The 24,830-nt window shown below is 58.4% G+C and overlaps 3 protein-coding genes across 4 annotated transcripts in view; 1 reads left to right on the forward strand and 2 right to left on the reverse strand.

The window, feature by feature from the left end:
• Positions 1 to 912: 912 nt before the first annotated feature.
• POLR3D (RNA polymerase III subunit D) lies at positions 913 to 11,737 on the reverse strand. 2 transcript variants are annotated; one of them, XM_058042372.1, is made up of 9 exons: positions 11,393 to 11,737; positions 9,941 to 10,148; positions 8,227 to 8,270; positions 6,121 to 6,266; positions 5,913 to 6,037; positions 5,195 to 5,366; positions 3,481 to 3,728; positions 1,552 to 1,704; positions 913 to 1,336 (listed from the first exon to the last, which is right to left on the reverse strand). In XM_058042372.1, exons 1-9 carry the CDS (start codon positions 11,431 to 11,433, stop codon positions 1,214 to 1,216), a joined length of 1,260 nt encoding a protein of 419 aa, XP_057898355.1. In that variant the 5' UTR covers positions 11,434 to 11,737; the 3' UTR covers positions 913 to 1,213. The 2 variants fall into 2 exon arrangements, with proteins under 2 accessions (XP_057898355.1, XP_057898354.1); XM_058042371.1 differs by having other exon boundaries at positions 5,913 to 6,040; positions 11,393 to 11,732.
• A 1,651-nt stretch (positions 11,738 to 13,388) lies between these two features.
• On the forward strand, positions 13,389 to 16,400 carry PHYHIP (phytanoyl-CoA 2-hydroxylase interacting protein). Its single transcript, XM_058042373.1, has 4 exons — positions 13,389 to 13,553; positions 14,213 to 14,387; positions 15,544 to 15,661; positions 15,783 to 16,400. The coding sequence occupies exons 1-4, from the start codon at positions 13,389 to 13,391 to the stop codon at positions 16,315 to 16,317; spliced, it is 993 nt and encodes a 330-aa protein (XP_057898356.1). The 3' UTR covers positions 16,318 to 16,400.
• Positions 16,401 to 18,254: 1,854 nt separating this feature from the next.
• Positions 18,255 to 24,830, reverse strand: part of BMP1 (bone morphogenetic protein 1) — a 33,783-nt gene continuing 27,207 nt past the window's right edge. The window contains exons 15-20 of the mRNA XM_058042364.1: positions 24,062 to 24,242; positions 20,267 to 20,392; positions 20,063 to 20,190; positions 19,777 to 19,990; positions 19,444 to 19,694; positions 18,255 to 18,516 (exon numbers count right to left, since the gene is read on the reverse strand). Of these exons, the coding sequence (XP_057898347.1) occupies positions 18,382 to 18,516; positions 19,444 to 19,694; positions 19,777 to 19,990; positions 20,063 to 20,190; positions 20,267 to 20,392; positions 24,062 to 24,242 (1,035 nt within the window). The 3' untranslated portion in view covers positions 18,255 to 18,381. The remainder of the gene's footprint in view (positions 18,517 to 19,443; positions 19,695 to 19,776; positions 19,991 to 20,062; positions 20,191 to 20,266; positions 20,393 to 24,061; positions 24,243 to 24,830) is intronic.

Here is a 24,830-nt window from a genome sequence, read left to right on the forward strand (position 1 = left end):
GCGCGGCCCCGCCCACGAGCGGACGCGGCGCTGATTGGGCGGCGCCGAGGACACGCCCACAACGCCGCGCGCCCGGGCGGAGGGAAGCGCGCGAGGAAAGGGCGGGAGTGGGAAAGGGGGCGTGGTCACACAGAGAGTGGGCGGGGTTATGCAAAATAGGGCGCGGGCATGGCGGGAGGAAAGGAAAGTGCGATGGGGGGATAATATGGGATTGGGGAGTAAAATGGGACGGGCAGGAGAGGGTTAAGGTGGAATTGGGGGGGTAGAATGGGACGGGCAGGAAAGGGGTAAGGTGGAATCGGGGGGGTAAAATAGCATGGGATGGGCAGGAGAGAGTTAAGATGGAATTTGGGGGTGGGATGGCCTGGGCATGAAAGGGTTAAAATGGAATTTGGGGGTAAAATGGGAAGGGCAGGAAAGGGTTAAGATGGGATTCAGGGGGTAAAATGGGTGGGGTGGGAACGGGGTAGTGTGGGATGGGCAGGAGAGGGTTAAGATGGAATTTGGGGGTAAAACGGGACGGGGTGGGGTGGGAATGGGGGTAATATGGGATGGGCAGAAAAGGGTTAAGATGGAATTCGGGGGGGTAAAATGGGCTGGGCTGGGCTGGGATGGGATGTGATAGGGCAGGAGTGGGGGATAATATGGAATTGGGATAATATGGAATTGGGATAATATGGAATTGGGTGGGTAGGGTCAGATGGGGAGGGGGTTTAAGATGGCACGGGGTGGGAAAGTTCCCCCATCCCTGCTCCCTGCCCAGAGGCTGGTGGCACCCAGGGAGCCATGGCTGCCCAATGACAGCCCTGTCACCCCCCAGGACAGGGTGGGGGTCACCCAGTGCCCCCCACCTGCTGCAGCCACACCCCAAGGCCTTGCAGGGCCCAGCAGAGGCGACAGAACCAGACTGACCAGGGGGAACAGAGCTTTTATTCCAGAGGTTTTTCCCCCAGGACGTGTGTCCTGCTCCCACCAGCGTGTCCACAGAGCTGGGGGACACCCCAGAGCCCCCACACACCCCAAGATCCCCGTTTGGCTCCAGGGGCAGCCGCTGGTGTGGGGGACACGGCCGGACAGCAGCTGGGAGCTGGCTCTGGATCCCTCAGGATCACAGCATGGGATTGCAATCCCAGCCCCCTGCCCACGTCCCAAAGGCACATCTGGAGGGGCTGAAGGTCCATCCTGGGACCTGGGGGGGCTGGGACCCCCTGGGCTATCGGTGCCTGTGCTCCAGGAGAGCCTCAAAGTCCGGGGAGCAGACGAGCTTGTGCCTGACGTGGCCCAGCACCATCATCTCACCCGTGCGGTTGTCCCCGATGCCCACGGACACCAGCTCCTGTTCCAGGGGACACAAACAGCCCTGAGCCACAGCAACCCCTGGGAGACCCCCAGAGGGGACCAGCAGGACCCCTCCCCACTGTCAGCAGGGTCAAGATCCCACTGCTCCCAGAGGAGATCAGCAGGGCTCTTCCCCACTGTTAGCATGGCCCCCCAGTTGGGGTTATTTTGGGGTGAAACCCCCCAGATTGGGTGCCAGTGTCCCCTCCATACCTGCAGGAAGGAGCAGGGGGTGCCCATGGTCACGTCCAGGGTGACCTTGCCCAGCACCAGCTGCACTTTGCCTGACTTTCGGATGAGCAGCTTCCCCACCTGGCCCTCGGGGAGGTCGGCCAGGGTGCAGATGTTCTCTGCCTGCTTGGCCTCCTGCAGGGCACAGCGGGACTGGGATCAGCCCTGGGAATGGGATCAGCCCTTGGGAATGGGATAACCCCACTGGGAATGGGATCAGCCCCACTGGGAATGGGATAACCCCACTGGGACTGGGATAACCCCACTGGGACTGGGATCAGCCCTTGGGACTGGGATAACCCCACTGGGAATGGGATCAGCCCTTGGGAATGGGATCAGCCCCTGGGACTGGGATAACCCCACTGGGACTGGGATCAGACCCTGGGACTGAGATCAGCCCTTGGGAATGGGATCAGCCCTTGGGACTGGGATAACCCCACTGGGACTGGGATCAGCCCTTGGGACTGGGATAACCCCCCTGGGACTGGGATCATCCCTTGGGACTGGGATCAGCCCCCCTGGGACTGGGATCAGCCCACTGGGACTGGGATAACCCCACTGGGACTGGGATAACCCCACTGGGACTGGGATCAGCCCACTGGGACTGGGATCAGCCCTTGGGACTGGGATAACCCCACTGGGACTGGGATCAGCCCTTGGGAATGGGATCAGCCCTTGGGACTGGGATCAGACCCTGGGACTGGGATCAGCCCTTGGGAATGGGATAACCCCCCCTGGGACTGGGATCAGCCCCTGGGACTGGGATCAGCCCCTGGGACTGGGATCAGCCCCTGGGACTGGGATAACCCCAATGGGACTGGGATAACCCCACTGGGACTGGGATCAGCCCTTGGGACTGGGATAACCCCACTGGGACTGGGATCAGCCCTTGGGAATGGGATAACCCCCCTGGGACTGGGATAACCCCACTGGGACTGGGATAACCCCCCTGGGACTGGGATCAGCCCTTGGGAATGGGATCAGCCCCTGGGACTGGGATCACAGCATGGGATTGGGATCAGCCCCTGGGACTGGGATAACCCCACTGGGACTGGGATCAGCCCCTGGGACTGGGATCAGCCCTTGGGAATGGGATCAGCCCCTGGGACTGGGATCAGCCCTTGGGACTGGGATCAGCCCTTGGGACTGGGATCAGCCCCTGGGACTGGGATCAGCCCTTGGGAATGGGATCAGGCCTTGGGACTGGGATCTGCCCCACTGGGACCAGCCCCTGGGACTGGGATAACCCCCCTGGGACTGGGATCAGCCCTTGGGAATGGGATCATCCCACTGGGAATGGGATCAGCCCCACTGGGACTGGGATCAGCCCCTGGGACTGGGATAACCCCACTGGGACTGGGATAACCCCACTGGGACTGGGATCAGCCCCTGGGACTGGGATCAGCCCACTGGGACTGGGATAACCCCCCTGGGACTGGGATCATCCCACTGGGAATGGGATCAGCCCCACTGGGAATGGGATCAGCCCCTGGGACTGGGATCAGCCCTTGAGAATAGGAAAATCCCACTGGGACTGGGATAACCCCCCTGGGACTGGGATCACATCATGGGATTGGGATCATCTCGTGAGATTGGTATCACCCCACGGGATCAGGGGGCACAGCACCATGGGATAAGGGGACAGCAGAGGATTGGAGGAGAAAGGACACCACAGGATGGGGGGAACATCATGGGATAGCAGGGAGGTCACCGGGGGACTGGGGAAGATGACATCATGGGATCTAGCAGAAAGGCCACCACGGGATGGGAGGACAGTGACACCAAGGGATGGAGGGACATCACAGGAAGGGGTGGGAAGGACACAATGGGATGGGGGCACATCCTCATGGGCTTGGAGGGACACCACAGAAGGGGATGAGGATGAGGGGACACCCCCAACCATGCCCCTACCTGGCTCTTCTCCTGCTTCACCAGCAGCACCTGCCCGTCCTCGCTGTGCAGCTCAGCCTTGCTGGGTTTGGAGTCGTGGCTGGGGGGCTGCCCTGGCAGGGTGTCAGGGAGCTGCAGGAACAGCAGCTCCTCCTCCTGGGCCAGGCTCAGCCTCTGCAGCAGCTCTGCTGCTGACACATCCCGTGGGAACCCGGGGGGGCCCTTGGGCTGGGCTGGCTTGGGATCCTCCTCACAGGGCTCTTCCTTCACTGCAGAGGGGGCACGGGGAACAGGGGACGCCCCCAGATTGTCCCTGCTGTGTCCCCTGACCAGCCAAACCCAGCCCAGCCCAGCCCTGCCCAGCCCAACCCAGCCCTGCCCTGCCCTGCCCTGCCCAGCCCAACCCAGCCCAGCCCAACCCAGCCCAACCCAACCCAGCCCAGCCCTGCCCAGCCCAGCCAAACCCAACCCAGCCCAACCCAGCCCAACCCATTCCAACCCAACCCAACCCAGCCCAACCCAACCCAGCCCAGCCCTGCCCAGCCCAGCCAAACCCAACCCAACCCAGCCCAACCCAACCCATTCCAACCCAACCCATTCCAACCCAACCCAACCCAGCCCAACCCAACCCAGCCCAGCCCTGCCCAGCCCAGCCAAACCCAACCCAACCCAGCCCAACCCAACCCATTCCAACCCAACCCATTCCAACCCAACCCAACCCAGCCCAACCCAACCCAGCCCAGCCCTGCCCAGCCCAGCCAAACCCAACCCAACCCAGCCCAACCCAACCCATTCCAACCCAACCCATTCCAACCCAACCCAACCCAGCCCAGCCCAGCCCAACCAAACCCAACCCAACCCAGCCCAGCCCAACCCAACCCAACCCAACCCAGCCCAGCCCAGCCCAACCCAACCCAACCCAGCCCAACCCAACTCATTCCAACCCAACCCAGCCCAACCCAACCCTGCCCAGCCCAGCCCAGGTTGTTTGGGATGATGAGGCAATTAAGAAGAATGGCAGGTAGGTGAAAAATGTTGCAATGTAGGGGTCTGAGGCCATGTATCATGTTGCAAATTGTAGGATAGATCATGATTTGAACAGTGCAATGGGGAAGGAGGTGAGGGAGTAGAAGTCTGTTTTTATGGTGATGGGGATTTTGAAGTTTGTAATGAGTTTTCATTCTCAGAAGGAGGTGAGGCTTTCTGCTCCAGAGTGGACGTGGATTGTTATTGGGATTAGGCTGATTAAGAAGGAGGTTTTGGCTGTGTTTGTAATTGTGCTGGGGGTGTTTCTGAGGTTGCTGGATAGAAGAGGAAATAGGATGGGAGTGGAGAGGGTTAAGAGTATGAATGTGTTTAGGACTAGTGAGAGGTCCATGACTTGGATTTGCACCAAGATGAGTGGCTCCTAAGAACACTGGGTTACTATTATCCTTTGAAAGTGAGGAGACTGAGGTTTTATACTCAGATACAAAAGTGAGCAGTTCTTGCTGGTTTTACCTCTCCCACCCCAACCCAACCCAACCCAGCCCAGCCAAACCCAACCCAACCCAACCCAACCCAATCCAACCCAGCCCAACCCAACCTAACCCAGCCCAGCCCAACCCAACCCAGCCCAACCCAGCCCAGCCCAACCCAACCCAACCCAACCCAACCCAACCCACCCAAACCCAACCCAACCCAGCCCAGCCCAGCCCAACTCAACCCAACCCAACCCAGCCCAGCCCAGCCCCACCTTTCACTGCTGGTGGGTCCAGCTCCATCTTCTCCTCCTTGGCTGCAGGCAGCCATGGCTGTGTGTCCTCCTGCTCTGCCACCTCCTCCTTGAAGAGCCACCCCGAGTGTGCCAGGGGCAGCTGCACCGGCTTGTTCCGGATGTCGTTCTTCAGTCCCGGGTCATCCAGGAACTGTGGGGACAGCCAGGGGACATCAGCACTGCCCGGGGGCACAGGGGACACTCAGCACTGCCATGGTGGCACAGGGGACACTCAGGATCACCCCAGGTAGCACAGGGGACATCAGCACTGCCCGGGGGCACAGGGGACACTCAGCACTGCCATGGTGGCACAGGGGACACTCAGCACTGCCATGGTGGCACAAGGGACACTCAGCACTGCCATGGTGGCACAGGGGACACTCAGCACTGCCATGGTGGCACAAGGGACACTCAGCACTGCCAGGGGGCACAGGGGACACTCAGGATCACCCCAGGGGCACAGGGGACACTCAGCACTGCCCCAGTGGCACAGGGGACACTCAGCATTGCCCCAGTGGCACAGGGGACACTCAGCACTGCCTGGGTGGCACAAGGGACACTCAGGATCACTGCAGGGACACAAGGGACACTCAGCATCCCCAGGTGGCACAAGGGACGCTCAGCACCACTGCAGGGACACAAAGGACACTCAGCACCCCCCAGTGGCACCAAAGCCACCCCTTCCATGCCCACTGACATCGTCCTTCTGCAGCATCCTCAGGATCTGCTTGGTCTCCTCGTCCGTCTCCCTCTTCTCCTTCTTGATGTTGATGATGTGGGAAGGGCCGAAGTCGGACACGTCCACACTCCTGTCCCAGGAGCCTGCTGGGGACACAGGAGCAGCCCAGGGTCACCCCAAAGGTGTGACCCCCCCCCAAAAACCCCCAGAGGGGAGCTCCCCTCACCTTTCTTCTTCATCATCTCAGCGGGGCCCTGCTCGAAGATGGAGTGGGACTGGATGACCTCGGGCCGGTTGCGGCCCCGGCCATGCCCATCCCGCTGCCGCTCCCGCTCCTTCTTCTCCTTCTTCACCGCCACATCCTCCCGGGGCCTGGGGGCAGAGGGGGCACAGCACCCCCACATCAGCCCCACAGCACCCCCACATCAGCCCCACAGCACCCCCATATCAGCCCTGCCCCTGCTAGGACATGGGGTTTGAGGAAGAGATCTCTGCGCATCACCCAGAGATGTTAGTGGGGGTGTTTGGGATATTGGTGTGGATGTTTATACGGATATCTGAGAATTTCCATGGATATTTGAGATATTTATATGGATATTTGGGATATTTATATGGAAAATTTGGGATATTTATATGGATATTTTGGGGTATTTATATGGATATTTGGGATATTTATATGGATATTTTGGGGTATTTATATGGATATTTCGGACATTTCCGTGGATATTTGGCAAATTCATATGGATTGCTGAGATATTTCCATGGATATCTGGGATATTTCCATGGATATCTGGGATATTTATATGGATATTTGGGCTATTTCCATGGATATCTGGGCTATTTCCATGGATATCTCAGACATTTCCATGGATAACTGGGATATTTCCATGGATAACTGGGATATTTATGTGAATATTTGGGATATTTCCATGGATATCTGGGATATTTATATGGATATTTGGGATATTTATATGGATATTTGGGGTATTTATATGGATATTTCGGACATTTCCGTGGATATTTGGCAAATTCATATGGATTGCTGAGATATTTCCATGGATAGTTGGAATATTTATAGAGATATCTGAGAACTTCCATGGGTATTCAGGCTATTTCCATGGATATTTGAGATATTTATATGGATATTTGGGATATTTATATGGATATTTGGGGTATTTATATGGGTATTTCGGACATTTCCGTGGATATTTGGCAAATTCATATGGATTGCTGAGATATTTCCATGGATATCTGGGATATTTCCATGGATATCTGGGATATTTATATGGATATTTGGGCTATTTCCATGGATATCTCGGATATTTCCATGGATATCTGGGATATTTCCATGGATAACTGGGATATTTATGTGAATATTTGGGATATTTATATGGATATCTGGGATATTTATATGGATATTTGGGATATTTATATGGATATTTGGGGTATTTATATGGATATTTCGGACATTTCCGTGGATATTTGGCAAATTCATATGGATTGCTGAGGTATTTCCATGGATAGTTGGGATATTTATAGAGATATCTGAGAACTTCCATGGGCATTCAGGCTATTTCCATGGATATCTGGGATATTTATATGGATATTTGGGCTATTTCCATGGATATCCCAGATATTTCCATGGATATCTGGGATATTTCCATGGGTATCTTGGATATTTATGTGAATATTTGGGATATTTATATGGATATCTGGGATATTTCCATGGATATTTGGGCTATTTCCATGGATATCTCAGACATTTCCATGGATAACTGGGATATGTCCATGGATATCTGAGATATTTATATGGATATTTAGGATTGTTATATGGATATTTGTGGTATTTCCATGGGTTTTGGGGATATTTATTTGGATATTTGGGATGTCTCCATGGATATCTCTCAGACATTTCCATGGATAACTGGGATATTTCCATGGGAATCTGGGATATTTATGTGAATATTTGGGATATTTATATGGATATTTCCATGGAAATCTGGGATATTTCCATGGATATCTGAGATATGTATATGAATATTTGGGATATTTCCATGGATAACTGGGATATTTCCATGGATAACTGGGCTATTTCCATGGGTATCTGGGATATTTATATGAATATTTGGGATATTTATATGGATATTTCCATGGTACCTGAGACATTTATATGAATGTTTGGATATCTGAGAATTCCCAAGTGTATTTGGGATATTTCCATGGATCAATGGGATCCCCTCTCACTCCTCCAGACCGACCAGCCCCACCTCAGAGATGCTCCAGACCCCAAACCAGCCCCGTGCCCCCCATGTCACCCAGATCCACCACTCACTCCTCCTTGATCTTCCTGCTGATGATGTTGGGGGTGAAAGTTTTCTGTGGGGGAAAAAAAACAGAGAGAAAAAATCATCCCCAACCCCCCCCAGGCTGTCACAGCCACCCCAGAGCCTCGCTGGGGACACTGGGTGAGATGTGAAATGTGTCACCACACTTCTCCTCACACAGAAAAGCAAGGCACAGTTCTTGCCAAGAATATTTCTGGGTTTCACATTCCCTGAACCTCAGAGAAAGGAAAAACAATTCTTATCTCATTTGCTGGGCAAAAGTAAAATGCAGTATAAAAAGTGTTTACCCAAAGTGATGGGGTTTTATTTCCTTGGCCTATCAGGGCCAGGTGTGTGTGTGAGGTGGGACTGTGAGGTAAAAGTCACGAGATTCTGTGCAGTGTGTGCAGCGTTCAATACTTAGCAAATCCAGATAATATAATATAATATATCATAATATAATATAATATAATATAATATAATATAATATAATATAATATAATATAATATAATATAATATAATATAATATAATATAATATAATATAATATAATATAATATAATATAATATAATATAATATAATATAATATAACATAATAGTATATAATAGTATATAATATAATAGTATAGTATAGTATTTAATAGTATTTAATAGTATATTATAGTATATCATATCATATCATATCATATTATAGCATGTTATAGTATATATTATTTATACATAGTATATTTCTATATTATATATAATATATATTATATATATTATTATACTATAAATGCTATAATATACTATAAAATAATATACTATAATATAATTAATATAACATAATGTAATATATAGCATAATATAACATAATATAATATAGCATAATATAATAATATACTATAATATAATTTAATATAATACAATAATGGAATATAAATAATAAATATAGTATGATATAATATACTATAATACACTTTAATGTAATATAATATTATAGTATATTATAGTAATAGTAAATATAGCATGATATAATGTAATGTAATGTAATGTAATATAATATAATATAATATAATATAATATAATATAATATAATATAATATAATATAATATAATATAATATAATATAATATAATATAATATAATATAATATAATAGTAGATTATAGTAATATAGTAAGTTATATTCATAATAAATATAGCAAGATATAATATACTAAAATATACTATAAAATACTATAATATACTAAAAAATAATATACTGTACTGTAATTAATATAATAGAATATAACATAATATAATATTGCATAATAAAATAATATAATATTATTATAACATAATGTAATGTAATATATTATAATATAATATAATATATGAATATAAATAATAAATATAGCGTGATATAAAATACTACAATATGCCATAATATACTATTATATAATACTATAGTATATTATATTAATAACAAATATAGCATAATATAATATAATTAATGTGACATATTTGTATTACATTTTACTATATTATACTATACAATATTATATTATATTATTAATATAATCAAACAAATTAATCAAATAATAAAATGAATTAAATTATTAATTAAATAATAAAATTAATATAATTAAATCAATTGCCTTTCTAATATCAATTAAACCCCCCTCCTCGTCTCTCCTGCCACGGGGGTCACGCGATCGGACGCCGGGTGCCCCCAATTTGGGGAGGGGGTCTCTCTCTCACCTTTTTGACGCCGCCCAGGGTGAGGTCCCGGGAGCGGATGGAGGGCAGGCGGCCCGGGCTGAGGGGGGGCGCGGGGGGGCGCCTGCCCAGCACCCCCCGGGGCCCCCCCGGCCGGAGGCTGCCCGGGGAGCCCGAGTTGCCAGAGCCCCCCTCGGCCATGCTGCGGGCAGGGGGCACGCTCAGGGGGAGGTGGGGCCCCAGACTGCGCCTGCAAATACACACACCCCAATAAGGAACACCCTGAACCCCCAGACTGTGCCTGGAAATACACACACCCCAATAAGGAACCCCTGAACCCCCAAACAGGGCCTGGAAATACACACACCCCAATAAGGAACCCCCAAACAGCTCAGAAATACACCCCAGTAATGAACCCCTGCACCCCCAGACTGCGCCTGGAAATACACACACCCCAATAAGGAACACCCTGCACCCCCAAACTGCGCCTGGAAATACACCCACCCCAGTGATGAACCCCCAAACAGTTCAGAAATACACCCACCCCAGTAATGAACACCCTGCACCCCCAGACTGCGCCTGGAAATACACACACCCCAATAAGGAACCCCTGAACCCCCAAACAGGGCCTGGAAATACACATACCCCAATAATGAACCCCCAAACAGCTCAGAAATACACCCCAGTAATGAACACCCTGCACCCCCAGACTGCGCCTGGAAATACACACACCCTAGTGATGAACCCCTGAACCCCCAGACTGTGCCTGGAAATACACACATCCCAATAATACACCCCCAAACAGCTCAGAAATACACCCCAGTAATGAACACCTTGAACCCCCAAACTGTGCCTGGAAATACACACACCCCAATAATGAACCCCCAAACAGAGCTCAGAAATACACCCATCCAATAATGAACACCCAAACTGGGTTCAGAACTACACCCACCCCAGTAATGAACCCCCTGCACCCCCAAACACGGCTCAGTCCTACACACACCCCAGTAATGACCCCCCTGCACCCCCAAACAAGATCCCCGTAACCCAGGGGGGTTGTGTTCCCTCTGCCCCCCCCCAGGACCCCCTCGTTCCCCCCTCCCCAGGTTTCCCAGCTCCCCTCCACCCCCAACTTGTCCCCCCGTCCCCAGCTTTCCCAGCCTCCCACACACCCCAAACAGGACCCCCTTGTGCCCCCTTTCCCAGCCCCCCACACACCCCGAACAGGACCCCCTTGTTCCCCCTCCCCAAGGATCTCAGCCCCCTCCTCACGGGCCTCACTCCCTCAGGACCCCCCGGCGCCCCCTCCCCAGGGATCTCACCCCCCTCCTCCCCTTCTCACCCCTCTCCCCAGCATTCTCACCCCTCATACACCCCCAAACAGGGCCCCCTCTCCCCCCGCTCCCCCTGGGTCTCACTCCCCACCTCGCACCCCTCAGGACCGCCCGGAGCCCCCCAAATTCCGCCCCCCTCCCCCGCCACGCCGCCCCTCACCCTGCCCGGGCAGCCACGGGCTCGCCGCCCTCACTGCGCATGCGTCACGCGCGGCGCGCCCTTCCTGGCACGACGCTGCCGCCGCCATCTTTGCTGAGGGCACGGCGGGCTTGGCAATGAGCCGCCATCTTTGTGGTTGGCATTGCCCAACCCGATGTGAGGGCGGTGGCGCCATCTTTGTGACGGGCAGTGCCCGGCTCTCCGGACCGGGCACCGGGGTCAGCGCTGGGGGGGACATTTTTGGGGAGTCACTCTTTCTGTATTTAACACCCTCACGGGATTCCTGCAGTGCGACCGCCCCCCTCAGGGTCTTCTGCAGCCCCACAGCCAGCCGGCACCCACACAGAGGGGAGTTCATGCGTGGGCACCCCCTGGCAGAAATTTGGGGAGCAATGAGGTTTTTGGGGTGCTCTCCCACCCGCCCACCCGAAAAAATCTTTGTCCCTCCAAGAAGAGTGTTTATCACGTGCAAAACAAAAAGTCCGTCGGTCCGTCCGCCCCGCTTGGGCTCTGCACCCCCATTCCGCGGGGGTCCTGTGTGGGTACCAGCATCCCCACGCACCTCCTCCATCCTCCATCCCGTTTTTGGGGCCGGGAGGGGAACTGTCCCGGTTGTGCCGTTTGCAGGACAATGGGGACACCCCCTCCCTGCCCCAAAAATGGGGGGAACAGTCAGAACCTGCCCACCACCCACCCCCAATCTGCACCCACATCCCACTCTGCCTCCATCACCTGACGCCGCACGCATCCCTCCATGCCATTGGCAGAACCGGGAGGTTTTTCCTTCCTCCCCCTTGGATATCTATTTTTCCCCCCCTTTTTTTTTTTTTTTTTTTTTTTCTCTCTCTCTCTCCTCTCCCTCCTCTGGAGGGTGTTTGCTATTTCCGAGCTGGCTGGGAGGATCCCATTCGCATCAGCCGCAGGCAGCGACGCGGCATCGCCGGGTACCACCTCGCTCCCTCCGGCATCCTCCGTCCTCCCCGCTTGGATCAGCCCCACCGGGGCTCCGTGTCCTGCCCTGCCGCTGCACCGGCACCCCCGCGGCTCCCGGCAGCCCCCCGGCACGGCCAGGTAAGGGCCTCACCGGCACGGCCACACCGGAGCGCCCACCGAGCCCCGGCGGCGCTGGGGCTCCGTGGCACGGCCGGGGGGGATGCTCGGAGGGCAGGGGGACACGGCGGGCACGGCGTCTCTCAGGGGACACGGTGACACGATGCAGCTGGCACAATCCCGGTGCGGAATTCCTGCGCCACCGCCGGGCACGGCGACGGACGGGGCAGCGAGGTGGCACCGTGTCCCCGGAGCGGTGACCTTCGCAAGGGCTCTGCCGGGGGGTGACAGCGGATTTGGGGAGCAGATTGGGGATGGGGGGGGGGACACGTGGCCGTGGGTGGCCGTGGGTGCCGAGTGACGGGGACACGCGCGGCGTGGGTGGCCGTGGGCACACGGAGGGGGCGGTGGCACCTTGGCACCCAAGGCTGGGGGGGGCACCCTCGCCTGCAGCCCCCCGTGCCGTGGATGCGACTCCTTGTCCCCCCTCCGTGGGCATCGCCCACCCCCAGAGCGCCTTCCTGGGGGGATGGGGGGCGCGGGGAAACTGAGGCACGGGCCGGGGCAAAGGCGGATCCAGCTTTTCCAGTGCCTGCGTCCAACCCTCCCCTCTCCCAGCAACTCCCTCGGCTCTCCCCTTGTTTTTCTTTCCCCACCCGGTGTTGAGCAAACCCCGAAACGCCCGCTGGCGTCGCGCCGGGGCCCCGCGGCACCCGGGGGAGCGGCCGGGGCCCCCGCACCCGACCGGGCTTGTTGGCGGCGTCCCGCTGCCTGCTGCTGCCTGCGCTGCCTATTCCTGGCTCCCGGCCGCCCTTCCACCCCGCTGCCATCTGCTCCGCCGCGGGCAGCCTTGGCAGCGCCGGCGTGGGCAGCCAGAGGGGGCTCGGCACCCCCAGAACCCCGCGCTGTGCCCCCCCCCTCCCGCAGGAGCTCAGCCCCTCCGGCCATGGAGCTGCTGTCCACCCCCAAAAACATCGAGATCAACAACATCACCTGCGATTCCTTCCGCATCTCCTGGGCCATGGAGAAGGGGGACCTGGAGAGGGTCACCCACTACTTCATCGACCTCAACAAGAAGGAGAACAAGAATTCCAACAAGTTCAAGCACCGGGTGAGCCGGGTGGAGGACGCGGGACCCCCTGCCCGGGGAGAGGAGACGGGCTTGGCGGGGAGGAACCGGCTCTTAGCCCTCTCTAGCGCTGAATTTGGGTCATTCCCGTCACGGGACACGCTGGCGCAGGGCACCGGGACGGGGATCGGGGGGTGGCGGACCCCGCTGAGCCCCCGCGGGGGAGCTGAGCTGCTCCTGCTCCCCCTCCCCGCGCTGCGAGTCACTAATTCGGGCCGTTTTTAGCAGCGCCGTTGCCACGGTGATGCTATTTAATGTTTAACATTATTTTTTTTTTTCTCTCTCTCCTCCCCAATAATAAGGGGTGGAGGGGGGGGTGGGATATTTTTTTTTTCCCCCTCCATCTCCCGACTTCAGCATCCGCCGTTGCCACAGAAACGGCTCTGCACTGCGGAGCTGCTCCGTGGCCTCTTGACACCGCGAGATGCCACCGGCAGCGGGGGCACCCCGAAACCACCTCGGGGACTCTGTGTCCCCACGGCAGCAGCGGGGACACGTTCGGGGACATATTTGGGGGAGCGCTGTGGGCACAGAGCAGGGGGGATATTTTGGGGGGGTCTCCATGGATATTTCGGGGTGCGCGGTACCCGGGGGGGTGCGGGAGGGATGCTGTCCCGCCTGACCCTCGCCGCTCGGCGCAGGATGTCCCCACCAAGCTGGTGGCCAAGGCGGTGCCGCTGCCCATGACGGTGCGGGGCCACTGGTTCCTGAGCCCCCGCACCGAGTACAGCGTGGCCGTGCAGACGGCGGTCAAGCAGAGCGACGGCGAGTACCTGGTGTCCGGCTGGAGCGAGACCGTGGAGTTCTGCACCGGGGGTGAGCGGGGACCGTGGGGGCGTCCCCGGGAGGCCGGAGGGAGGATGGGGGCGATGCCAGCAGCCCGGAGCTGGGGGGAGGACGGGGGCGATGCTGGGAGCAGGGAGGGAGGACGGGATTGATGCTCCTGGAGTCGGGAGCTGGGCCGGGGATGGGGACGGTGGGGAAGAAGGATGGGGTTGATGCCTGGAGCCGGGAGGAGGATGGAGGCGGTGCTGGGAGCCGCGGGGATGAGGAGGACAGGGGCGAAATCTAGGATTGGGAGCCAGGAGGGAGGATGGGGTTGATGGAAGGGGGAAGAGGGCAATGCCTGGAGCTGAGAGGGAGGATGGAGATGGTGCTTGGAGCTGGAAGCAGGGAGGGAAAACAGGGGAGACCCAGGAGCTGGGAGGGAGAACAGGGGTCAGTGCTGGGAGCAGGGAGGGAGAACGGGGGCGATCCCAGGAGCAGGGAGGGAGAATAGGGGCGACCCCAGGAGCTGGGAGATTGAAGGGGAAAGAGGGCAATGCCTGGAGCTGAGAGGGAAGATGGGGACGATGCCTGGAGCAGGGAGCAGGGAGGGAAAACAGGGGCGATCCCAAGAGCAGGGACGGAGAACAGGGGAGAACCCAAGAGCTGGGAGGGAAAGGGGGTCAGTGCTGGGAGCAAGGAGGGAGAAAAGGGGCGATGGCAGGAGCTGGGAGGGAGGACAGGAGCGATCCCAAGAGCTGGGAAGGAGAACAGGGGAGAACCCAAGAGCTGGGAGGGAGGACAGGAGCAATCCCAAGAGCTGGGAAGGAGAACAGGAGCGATCCCAAGAGCTGGGAAGGAGAACAGGAGCGATCCCAGGAGCTGGGAAGGAGAACAGGAGCGATCCCAGGAGCTGGGAAGGAGAACTGGGTGATCACAGGAGCTGGGAGCAAAGAGGGGTCAGTACTGGGAGCCACGGGGGAGATCGGGGGTGGTGTCGGTAGCCACGAGCCGGGAGAGAGGATGGGGGAAACGCTGCGAGCTGGGAGCCCGGAGGAGGACGGGGGCGATGCCGGGAGCTGGCACAAGCCGGGCCGGTTGGAGCGGCAGCTGATGAGTGGGAGGCAGGAGGTGCGGGGAGCTGCGGGCAGGGATGGGCTGCTGCAGGGGGATGGAGACGCCCTGATGTCCCTGCGCCTGTCCCCAGACTACGCCAAGGAGCACCTAGCCCAGCTGCAGGAGAAAGCGGAGCTGATCGCCGGCCGCATGCTGCGCTTCTCCGTCTTCTACCGCAACCAGCACAAGGAGTATTTCCAGCACGTCAGGTACCCCCAGCCCCATTGCCCACGCTCCCCGCCCGCAGAGCGCATTCCCTGACCCTGCCTGTGCCTGTCTGTGTGTCCCTCCTCCTCCTCCTTCTCCTCCTCCTCCTCGTCCTCGTGGCAGGATGCACTGCGGGAACGTGATGAAGCCGTCGCTGAAGGACAACAGCGGGAGCCACGGCTCGCCCACCAGCGGGATGCTGCACGGCATCTTCTTCAGCTGCAACACCGAGTTCAACACCGGGCAGCCCCCGCAGGACTCGCCCTACGGCCGGTACCGCTTCCAAATCCCGGCGCAGCGCCTCTTCAACCCCAACACCAACCTCTACTTCGCGGACTTCTACTGCATGTACACCGCCTACCACTACGTCGTGCTGGTCCTGGCGCCCAAGGGCTCCTCGGGGGATCTCTTCTGCCGGGAGCGCCTTCCCCAGCTGGACATTTCCTCCAACAAGTTCCTGACGTGCTGCGTGGAGGAGGGCGAGCTGGTGTACCGCCACGCCCAGGACAGCATCCTGGAGGTCATTTACACGGAGCCGGTGGACCTGAGCCTCGGCGTGCTGGGGGAGATCAGCGGCCACCAGCTCATGAGCCTCTCCACCGCCAACGCCAAAAAGGACCCCAGCTGCAAGACGTGCAACATCAGCGTGGGGCGTTAGGCGGCCCAGGCGGGCAGGGCCGGGCAGGGCGACGGGCGCTGCCCGCGGGGGCTTCTCCCACGGACGCCGGTGGGTGGAGGACACGGGTGGGCTCGGGGGAGCCGGGACGCTGCTTCGGCGAGGAGGCAGAGCCCGCGCCGCTGCGCGCCCCGAGGGAGGAAGCCTTCATCTCCTGGACTGGCCGAGCAGCAGCGTCCTCGCTGGCGTGAGCCCCGCGCTCTGCCCCGCTCCGGGACCCCCTTCCCCTCCCTCCGGCGTCCCCCGCATCCCCCCACCCGGGTTCGCGCAGCTCCCAGGGAGCCCCGGCCCTGCCAGCCGGGACTGGGGCTCCCCGGCTATTCCAGGGGGTTCAGGGAGATATTGGAAGCACCCCCCGGTTTTGAACTGCTCCCGGGGACGGGGGGTGCTCGGACGCCATGGGGCCGTGGGGGACCCCCGGGCGCGCCCCCGTGTCCCGTCCCTCTCTGCTCTGCGCGTCCCCGGCCCCGCGGCCCCGGAGGCAGCCGGAGGAGCCGGGGAAGGGGAGAACGGATCTGCAGCCCCCCCTCCCTCCCCGTGCCCCCCCATACCCGCCGCCCCCCGCATGAGCCGTCGGCAGCATGGCGCTTGCGTGCGGCCCCCCCGGGGTGCCCGCGCCCCGTTCTCTGTGTCCCCCCTGCACGCTCTACAACAACGGCTCCCCCTCCCCGAGCATCCCTGTGCTGTGCTGGAGGTGTTTCAATAAACTCTGTGCGGTCGCCACCGGCCGTGTGACGCGCCTCTGTCCCCCACGGGACCCCAAGGAGTGGCTCAGACCGCCCCACAATCCCCACACCGATCCGGGGATCTGGGACTGGGAGGGGACGAGGTGGCCCTCGGCAGCTCTGGGACAAGTTCAGGTTGGAAGGGCCTTCCTGGAGATCACCGGGTCCATCGCACCTGCCCGGGCAGGGTCACCTGGCTCAGGTGACACAGGAGCACGTTTGGAATGTGGCCAGAGAGGGAGGCGCCACCCTCGCCTGGGGCTGTCCCAGTGCTCTGCCACCCTCGGTGGAAAGCAGCTCTTCCTCACGTAGAGGTGGAACTCGTGTTTGTGTTTATGGCCGTTGCTCCTCATCCTGCCACTGAAAAATCCCCCCGAGCTCTTCACCCCACGGAGACTGAAACCCCCTCAGGGTGAAACCCCCGGTGCCCATCCCGGTTGTGCCCGCGGAGCATGCCAGGCTGGCACACGGAGGGAACAGAAACATCCCCGTGGCAGCAGCAGCAGCAGCAGCGAGCAGGGGCTGCAGGAGGGGTCGAGGCACGCGGTGGGCGCGGGGGCCGTGGCACAGCCCACCCTCCATCTGCCACCCGCCACCACGGGCACGCGCTGGAGCACGCGGTGGGCACAGCACGTGGCACCCACCCACGCACCCTGCCACCCACCCACCCCACAGCGGCTGCTGCCTCAGAGACACCTCGAAATAAAGATGTGGGGGGACAGAACCCACCTGCAGAGTCCTGGGGGCTCCGAGCCCACCGCCCTCCTCAGGACCTTGGTTGGAGTTCCTGGCTCTGCTCCATCAGAACCCCCAAGGATGGGGCTCCTCCTTTAGGATTGGGGTGTGTGCAGGGTCCTGGCTGCTTTCCCCCCCCATTCCAGCCCCATTTTGGGCGCTGTTCTGCCGGGCTGGAAGCAAAGAGGCCGCGGCTGCCCCCGCTCCAAGTACAAGGGTATTTATTTCATGGGTACAAGAGAGAGACAGCACCTTGTGTGTGTTGGGCTCTTCCCGGTTACTGGTTTGTACATTCAGAGCTTTGGCCGGGGCAGGGGAGGGCAGCGGGTCCTGCTCGGCCCCTCCCCAGCCCCGGGGTGGGCGGCTGCCGGCGGGGACCCCCCCTGTGCCCCCCGTGCCGCGGGCGCCCGAGCCCCGGGGCCCCGTGCGAGCGTGTCTTGAGTGCTGAGGTTGGCTGTGTGCTCCTCCTCCGTGCAGTCTGTGCGGGGCAGCGCTCCCCGCCGTCCTCCCTGCCCTCTTCCTCCTCCTCCTCCTCTTCCTCCTCCTCCTCCTCCCCTGCCCGCGGCGGGGCCGGGACCCCCGGCCCTCATTTCCTCGTGTGCAGCGTGTCCTGGAACTTGGTGCTGGTGTAGCGAAGGTGGAAACCCTTCTTGTTGATGGTGTCGTCCGAGTGGAAGCGGATCATCACCGAGTCTCCGGCCGAGTAAACCTCCTCGGGGGGCTGCAGGGAGGGGAGGGAGGGGGTGCTCAGATCCACGAACACCCCTGGGGTGATTGCTGGGGGGAATATTTGCACTGGGGAATGTGGGAATCATCACACCAGACCAAATTCCCGTGGGGATTTCTCCACACTGCTGATCCATGAGCACCCCCAGGGTGAGCACCCATTGTGGCTGGGAATATTTGCACTGTGGAGAGTGGGAATCGTCACACCACACCAAATTCCCACAGGGATTTCTCCACACTGCTGATCCACGAGCACCCCAGAGGTGAGCATCCATGGTGGCAGAAATATTTGCACTGGGGAGGGTGGGATTGATCACACCACACCAACTTCCTGTGGGGATTTCCACTGTGCAGAGTGGGAATTTGCACTGTGGAGAGTGGGAATCCTCACACAAATTCCTGTGGGGTTTTCTCCACACTGCTGATCCATGAGCACCCCCAGGTTGAGCACCCATTGTGGCTGGGAATATTTGCACTGGGGAGAGTGGGAATCATCAAATTCCCGTGGGGATTTTTCCACACAGCTGATCCATGAGCATCTCCAGGGTGAGCACCCATGGCAGGTGGGAATATTTCCACTGTGGAGAGTGGGAATCATCACAATACACCAAATTCCCATGGGGATTTCTCCACACTGCTGATCCACGAGCACCCCTGGGGTGAGAACCCATGGCAGGTGGGAATATTTGCACTGGGGAGGATGGGAATCATCAAATTCCCGTGGAGATTTCTCCACACTGCTGATCCATGAGCATCCCCAGGGTGAGCACCCATTGTGGCTGGGAATATTTGCACTGGGGAGGGTGGGATTTATCACACCACACCAAATTCCCATGGAGATTTTCCCACACTGCTCTGGCTCTGCCTCATCCCTCACCTCGAACCCTAACTCCTCACCCCCCAGCCCACATGCCAGGCTCACCCCGGAGCCGCAGAAGCGGCCGAGGCGCGGGGCCGTCCCGTCGTAGCCGTCGAAGAGCTCCATGTAGTCGTACCCACAGTCGGCCTCCTCCTCGATCTCAAAGGTCTGGAAGATGAGCTCCACACCGAAGCCCTCCTCGGCCATGATCACCCACTCGCAGTCCGAGCCCCCTGGGTAGTTGTTGTCCCCAAATTGTGCGTGGGAATACAAATCCTTGGTCTTCACCTCGGCGCGCACCTGGCCCCCGCACACTGCGGGAGGAGATGGGGTTTAGGGTTTGGGGGCTCTGAGCCCCCACCCCACAACCCCATTTCCCATCCCCAGTGGAGGTACCTGTGCTGTGCGTGGCCTCGAATCCCTTCTTCTGGATGGAGTTATCAGACACGAACTTGAGGAACATCTTGTTGCCCGAGGAGACGATGGGCTCGGGCTCCTTGGCCCCGCAGAAGCGCCCGAGCGCCGGCGCCTTGGCGTCCTTCCCATCGAAGATCTCCAGGTGGTCGTAGGTGCATTCCTGCTGTGCCTCCACATCCAGCTCTGAGAAGCTCTGTGGAGGGTCTGGGTGAGGTCAGGGCTCGGCAGAGGTGATCCAAGTGCCCCCCACCCCCCAAAGCCCTACCAGCTTGATGCGGTGCCCCGGCGTGGTGCTGATGGCCCAGGTGCACTCCTTCTTACTGGGGTATTTATCGGGCCAGTTGGGGCTGGTGATGGTCCCCGAGACAGATGTCACCTTGTGGTCACAGCCAGCTGTGGGGACAGCCAGGAGGGTCACAGAGGGGTGGTTGGGGGGTTCCCAAGGGAACGGGGGGCGGGCTGGACCCACCTTCCTTGCAGTCGTGCTTGTTGTCGTGCAGCACGAAGCCGCTGCGGCACTGGCACTCGTAGCTGCCGAAGGAGTTGAGGCACTCGTGCTGGCAGCCCCCGTTGTTCTTGGAGCACTCATCCTTGTCTGGGAGAGAGCAGAGTGATCCCTGAGCGGGCTGGGGAAGCCTGGAACGGTGCAATTCCATCCCCCCAGGCCCCCCGGCCCCGCTGCCCTCCAGCCAAGCAAGCGCCCCTGGGCAGCAGCGAAGCAGCTCCAGCATCCCAGCCCCTGCGGGCACCGACGGCTCCTCCTCTCCCGTGGGCTCACCCATGGGTGCCACCATTACCTGCTGCCAGGATGGACGGGGGATAAAGGCAGAAAAACACACAGTGACAACCAAAGGTGCACAAGAAAGACCAGGACGCTGGAGTCCCTCTTTACTCATCGATAGGAAATGTCACAGACACGGTAAAAACTGGGGGGAAGGTGGGGGGAAAAAAATAAAACAAACAAGGTCAGCTGGTCAATGACAAAACCAAGGGGGTGGGGTGCTTAGAACCAAAAAAAAAAAAAAAAAAAAAAAAAAAAAGTTTAAAAAAAGTTAAAAAAAAAAAATAAAAATAAGGTCAACAACCAGTTCTGTCAAGCAAAAGGCTGCCGGGGCCGGCAGCACGGCTCGGCTCGGCTCGGCTCGGTCCCACCGTGCTCCCGCACGGCTCCGGGGCCGCGGCGTTCCTGAGAAAGACGGAGAGGACGGAGCGGCTCAGGAGGGGCCCCGCGGCCGCTTCTGCATGCGGAACTTGAGGCCGGGCGGGCGAGACTTGGGCGGCTGCAGCTGCTGCTTCTTCTCTGCGGAGAGAGAGGGAGAGAAGGGGGGGAGCGCTGGGGGCGCGGGGGGCGGCGGGGAGGGGCTGGGGGGGCCATGCGGAGCGGCAGCCGGGGGCAAGCAGCAGCGAGGGGACCCCCGGGAGCCCCTCTGCGGCCGGGGAGGAAGAGGAGGAGGAGGAGGATGAGGATGAGGTTGGGCTTTGGGTGGGTTCCTAGGGCTGGGAATGGCGCTGGAGGGGTTTGGGGTCACCCCGAGCTGGGCGGATTGACCTCCCAAAGACCCCTCCGGGTGCCATCGCTCCCCCTGCCCTCGGGGCCGTGCTGTGGGGAGGGAAGGCGGCAGCAAGCGGGCACCGGAGCCCCCAGCGCCCCCCTCCGAGCTCACAGCGGGGCCGGGAGGAGCCGGGATCCCTCCCGGAGCCATCGGTGAGCGGGGGTCCTGCCCCGACCCCCCGGCCGCCTCTCAAGCCGTAACCTGGCGTCTCCTCGGTGTGAGGGAGGAGGAGGCGAGGCAGAAAGGCCCGGTTGGGGTTGGGGAGGGGCTCCTGGGCTCAGAGCAGCTCCAGCACGGCTGGAGGGGGAGCTGGGAGCCTGGGCGGGCGAGACGAGAGCGGCAGAAGAGTCGGCAGCGGGAAGAAGCCCGGCGGCTCGGTGTCTTTGCTTAGCGATCCTTTATTCCAAAGCAGCTCGCCCGCCGCCACCCGGCATCGCTCACCGTTCTCCCCCGCGGGCATCCGACGGCTCCGGGCTGCTCCGACCGCCCCGCAGCCCCCGGCAGCGCCTCTCCCCCCGCTGCGGACCCCCCAGCGCCGCCGGGGCTCGGCACAGAGCCGGGGGGACCTACCTGCATGCCGACACCGTGGCGGATTCCCGGGAGGAACGCGCGTCCCGGGAGGAGGAGGAGGAGGAAGAGGAGGAGGAGGAGGAGGAGGAAGGGGTCACGTCTTCAGCGGGGAAAAGCGGGCGCCCGGACGGCCAGGCTGCCCCGCGGCACCGAGGGGCTCGTCCGGAGCGCGGGGACCCTCCGCGGCCAAAAATGGGGCCGCACGGGAGAGGTTTTGCCCAGGGAGCAACCCCGGAGGGACCAGAGGCGGCCGAGTCCTCCAGGGTGGTCCTGCTGCCGGGAAAGCCCGAGACCTGAGCGGGGGAAGGTGGAGGAGATGGATTGATGATGATCTGTTATCACCCCGTATCCCGTGGGGTGAGGAAAAAGGGGATGAGGAGGATGATGAGGATGGAGCCCGCAGCGCTCCGTGGGGAGACTCACCCGGCTGCCCCGTGGTCCCGCTCGGCTTCCCCGAGGAATCCCCCGAGGAATCGCTTTGTGGAGGGCGCCGGCTCCCGACGGCTGGGCCCCCTGCGCCGCCCTCCTCGCCTTGGTTTTCATCGAACACATAAAGCAAAGACACTCCGTGCCCGGCCCGCGGGGCTCTGCCGCTCCGGGAACGCCGCTCCCGCAGCCGGAGCCCCTCAAAAAACGGCTCAGGGCTCTCTCAGAGCTGGCATGGCCTCCAGGGCACCGTGCCACACCCGGGGGACCGTCCGGTGCACCAGGCTCCCGTGGCAGCCCCCAGCGCGTCCAGCCTTTGGTGGTGTCGCCATCCCTGCGCACCAAACCCGTCCGAAGGCGACACCGCCTCGTGGAGGGGCGGCCCGGGAGAGGAGAGCGGACAGAGAGAGGCCGGGGATGGTGTTTGGGAGGAGCGATGGCTCCGGATGCTGAGGCCGGGATGCGGAGCGCCCTGCGCGGGGAGCGGGGGCAGCCGGGGCCGTGCAGCAGAGCGGGAGCAGCAGCAGCAGCAGCAGCAGCAGCAGCAGAGCGGGGTGTCACCGTCCCCCCACCCTGGGAATGCCACCCCAGGGGTGCAGCACCCGGGGCCCAGCACATCCCTGTCCCCAGATGGAGCCCAGCATCCCCTGGCTGTTTGGGGAGCCCCTGAGAGCACCCCCGACTCTGAAATAGGAGCCAATTGTCCCCAAAAAAAGAGGAGAAAACCCCAAAAATATGCTGCCAGCCAGGTTGCCTGTGGCTGGAGGGTTTTGAGACTAGAACCTCTGAGGTAGGAGCCGATTATCCCCGAAAAGAGGAGAAAATCCCCCAAAATGTGCTGCCAGCCAGGCTGCCCGTGCCTGGAGGGTTTTGGGACTGGGGGCTCTGAATTAGGAGCCAATTGTTCCCTAAAGGAGTTGAAACCTCTCAAAATGTGCTGCTAGCAAAGCTGCCTGTGCCTGGAGGGTTTTGGGATTGGGGGCTCTGAATTAGGAGCCAATTGTTCCCTAAAAGAGTTGAAACCTCTCAAAATGTGCTGCCAACCAGGCTGCGCCCATGGCTGGAGGGTTTTGGGACTGGGGGCTCTGAGATAGGAGCCATTTGTTCCCTAAAAGAGGAGAAAACCTCCTAAAATGTGCTGCCAGCCAGGCTGCCTGTGCCTGGAGGGTTTTGGGGCTGGGGGCTCTGAGGTAGGTGCCAATTGTGCCCCAAAAGAGGAGAAAACCCCAAAAATATGCTGCCAGCCAGGCTGCCCGTGGCTGGAGGGTTTGAGACCAGGGCCTGCACTCCCAGCTCTGAATTAGGAACCAATTGTCCCCTTAAAGAGGAGAAAATCCCTCAAAATGTGCTGCCAGCCAGGCTGCCAGTGGCTGGAAGGTTTTGAGACCAGGAGCTGCACCCCTAGTTCTGAAATAAGAGCCAATTGTCCCCAAAAAGAGGGGAAACTTCCCAAAATGTGCTGCCAGTAGTAACCCTTCGTGGCTGAAGGGTTTTTGAGACCAGGAGCTGCACCCCCAGTTACGAAACAGGAGCCAATTGTTTCCCAAAAGAGGAGAAAAACCCCCCAAAATGTGCTACCAGCCTGGTTTTCTGTGGCTGGATGGTTTTGGGGCTGCACTCCCGTCGTGGCCAAGGGAAGCGTTAGCGGCGTTTTGGGGGGCCTGGCTGGGTGAAGGAGGGCAGGGGGTGCCCGTGCTGGGGCCAGGCGGCTCTACCTGAGAAGAAATGGGCTTTGAAGCCCTTTTTGGAGACGGTGTTGTCGGACTTGAACTCGATCCTCATGTTGTTGTACTGCGAGGTGATGACCTCGGGCTTCTCGGCGCCGCAGAACTTGCCGTGCAGCTTGGAGTCGGCCGTGAGCCCGCTGCGCACCTCCACAAAGTCATATTTGCACACCTGGGGGTGACACGGGGCTGGGGATGCCGTGGTGCCACCCTGGGGGCCGCCAGCAGCCCCTGAGAGCACCCCCAGCCCTGAACCAGGAGCCAATTATCCCCTAAAACAGGAGAAAAGCTTCCAAAATGTGCTGCCAGCCAGGCTGCCTGTGCCTGGAGGGTTTTGGGAGTGGGGGCTCTGAAGTAGGAGCCAATTGTCCCCTAAAAGAGGAGAAAACCTCCCAAAATCCAGGCTACCTGTGGCTGGAGGGTTTTGGGACTGGGGGCTCTGAAATAAGAGCCAATTGTCCCCTAAAAGAGGAGAAAATCCCTCAAAATGTGCTGTCAGCCAGGCTGCCTGTGCCTGGAAGGTTTGGGGACTGGATCTCCATCCCCAGCTCTGAATTGGGAGCAAATTGTCCCCTAAAAGAGGAAAAAAGGTCCCAAAATGTGCTGCCAGCCAGGCTGCCATGGCTGGAGGGTTTGGGGACTGAAGGCTCTGAGGTAGGAGCCAATTGTCCCCGAAAAGAGGAGAAAAACTCCCAAAATGTGCTGCCAGCCAGGCTGCTTGTGGCTGTAGAGTTTGGGGCTGTAACCCCAGCTCTGAATT

This window comes from Melospiza georgiana, chromosome 31 (assembly GCF_028018845.1).
Source record: "Melospiza georgiana isolate bMelGeo1 chromosome 31, bMelGeo1.pri, whole genome shotgun sequence".
NCBI lineage: Eukaryota > Metazoa > Chordata > Aves > Passeriformes > Passerellidae > Melospiza > Melospiza georgiana.

Bases quoted from the DNA above. Each gene is read 5' to 3' on its own strand.
- POLR3D (XM_058042371.1), bottom strand. From the start codon at position 11,433: ATGCGCAGTGAGGGCGGCGAGCCCGTGGCTGCCCGGGCAGG. The intron at 10,149-11,392 runs GTGAGGGGCGGC...GTGTATTTGCAG, and splicing joins CCCGTGGCTGCCCGGGCAGG to GCGCAGTCTGGGGCCCCACC. The intron at 5,367-5,912 runs GTCAGTGGGCAT...CTGTCCCCACAG, and splicing joins GGATGCTGCAGAAGGACGAT to TTCCTGGATGACCCGGGACT.
- PHYHIP (XM_058042373.1), top strand. From the start codon at position 13,389: ATGGAGCTGCTGTCCACCCCCAAAAACATCGAGATCAACAACATCACC. The intron at 13,554-14,212 runs GTGAGCCGGGTG...CGCTCGGCGCAG, and splicing joins CCAACAAGTTCAAGCACCGG to GATGTCCCCACCAAGCTGGT. The intron at 15,662-15,782 runs GTACCCCCAGCC...TCCTCGTGGCAG, and splicing joins GAGTATTTCCAGCACGTCAG to GATGCACTGCGGGAACGTGA.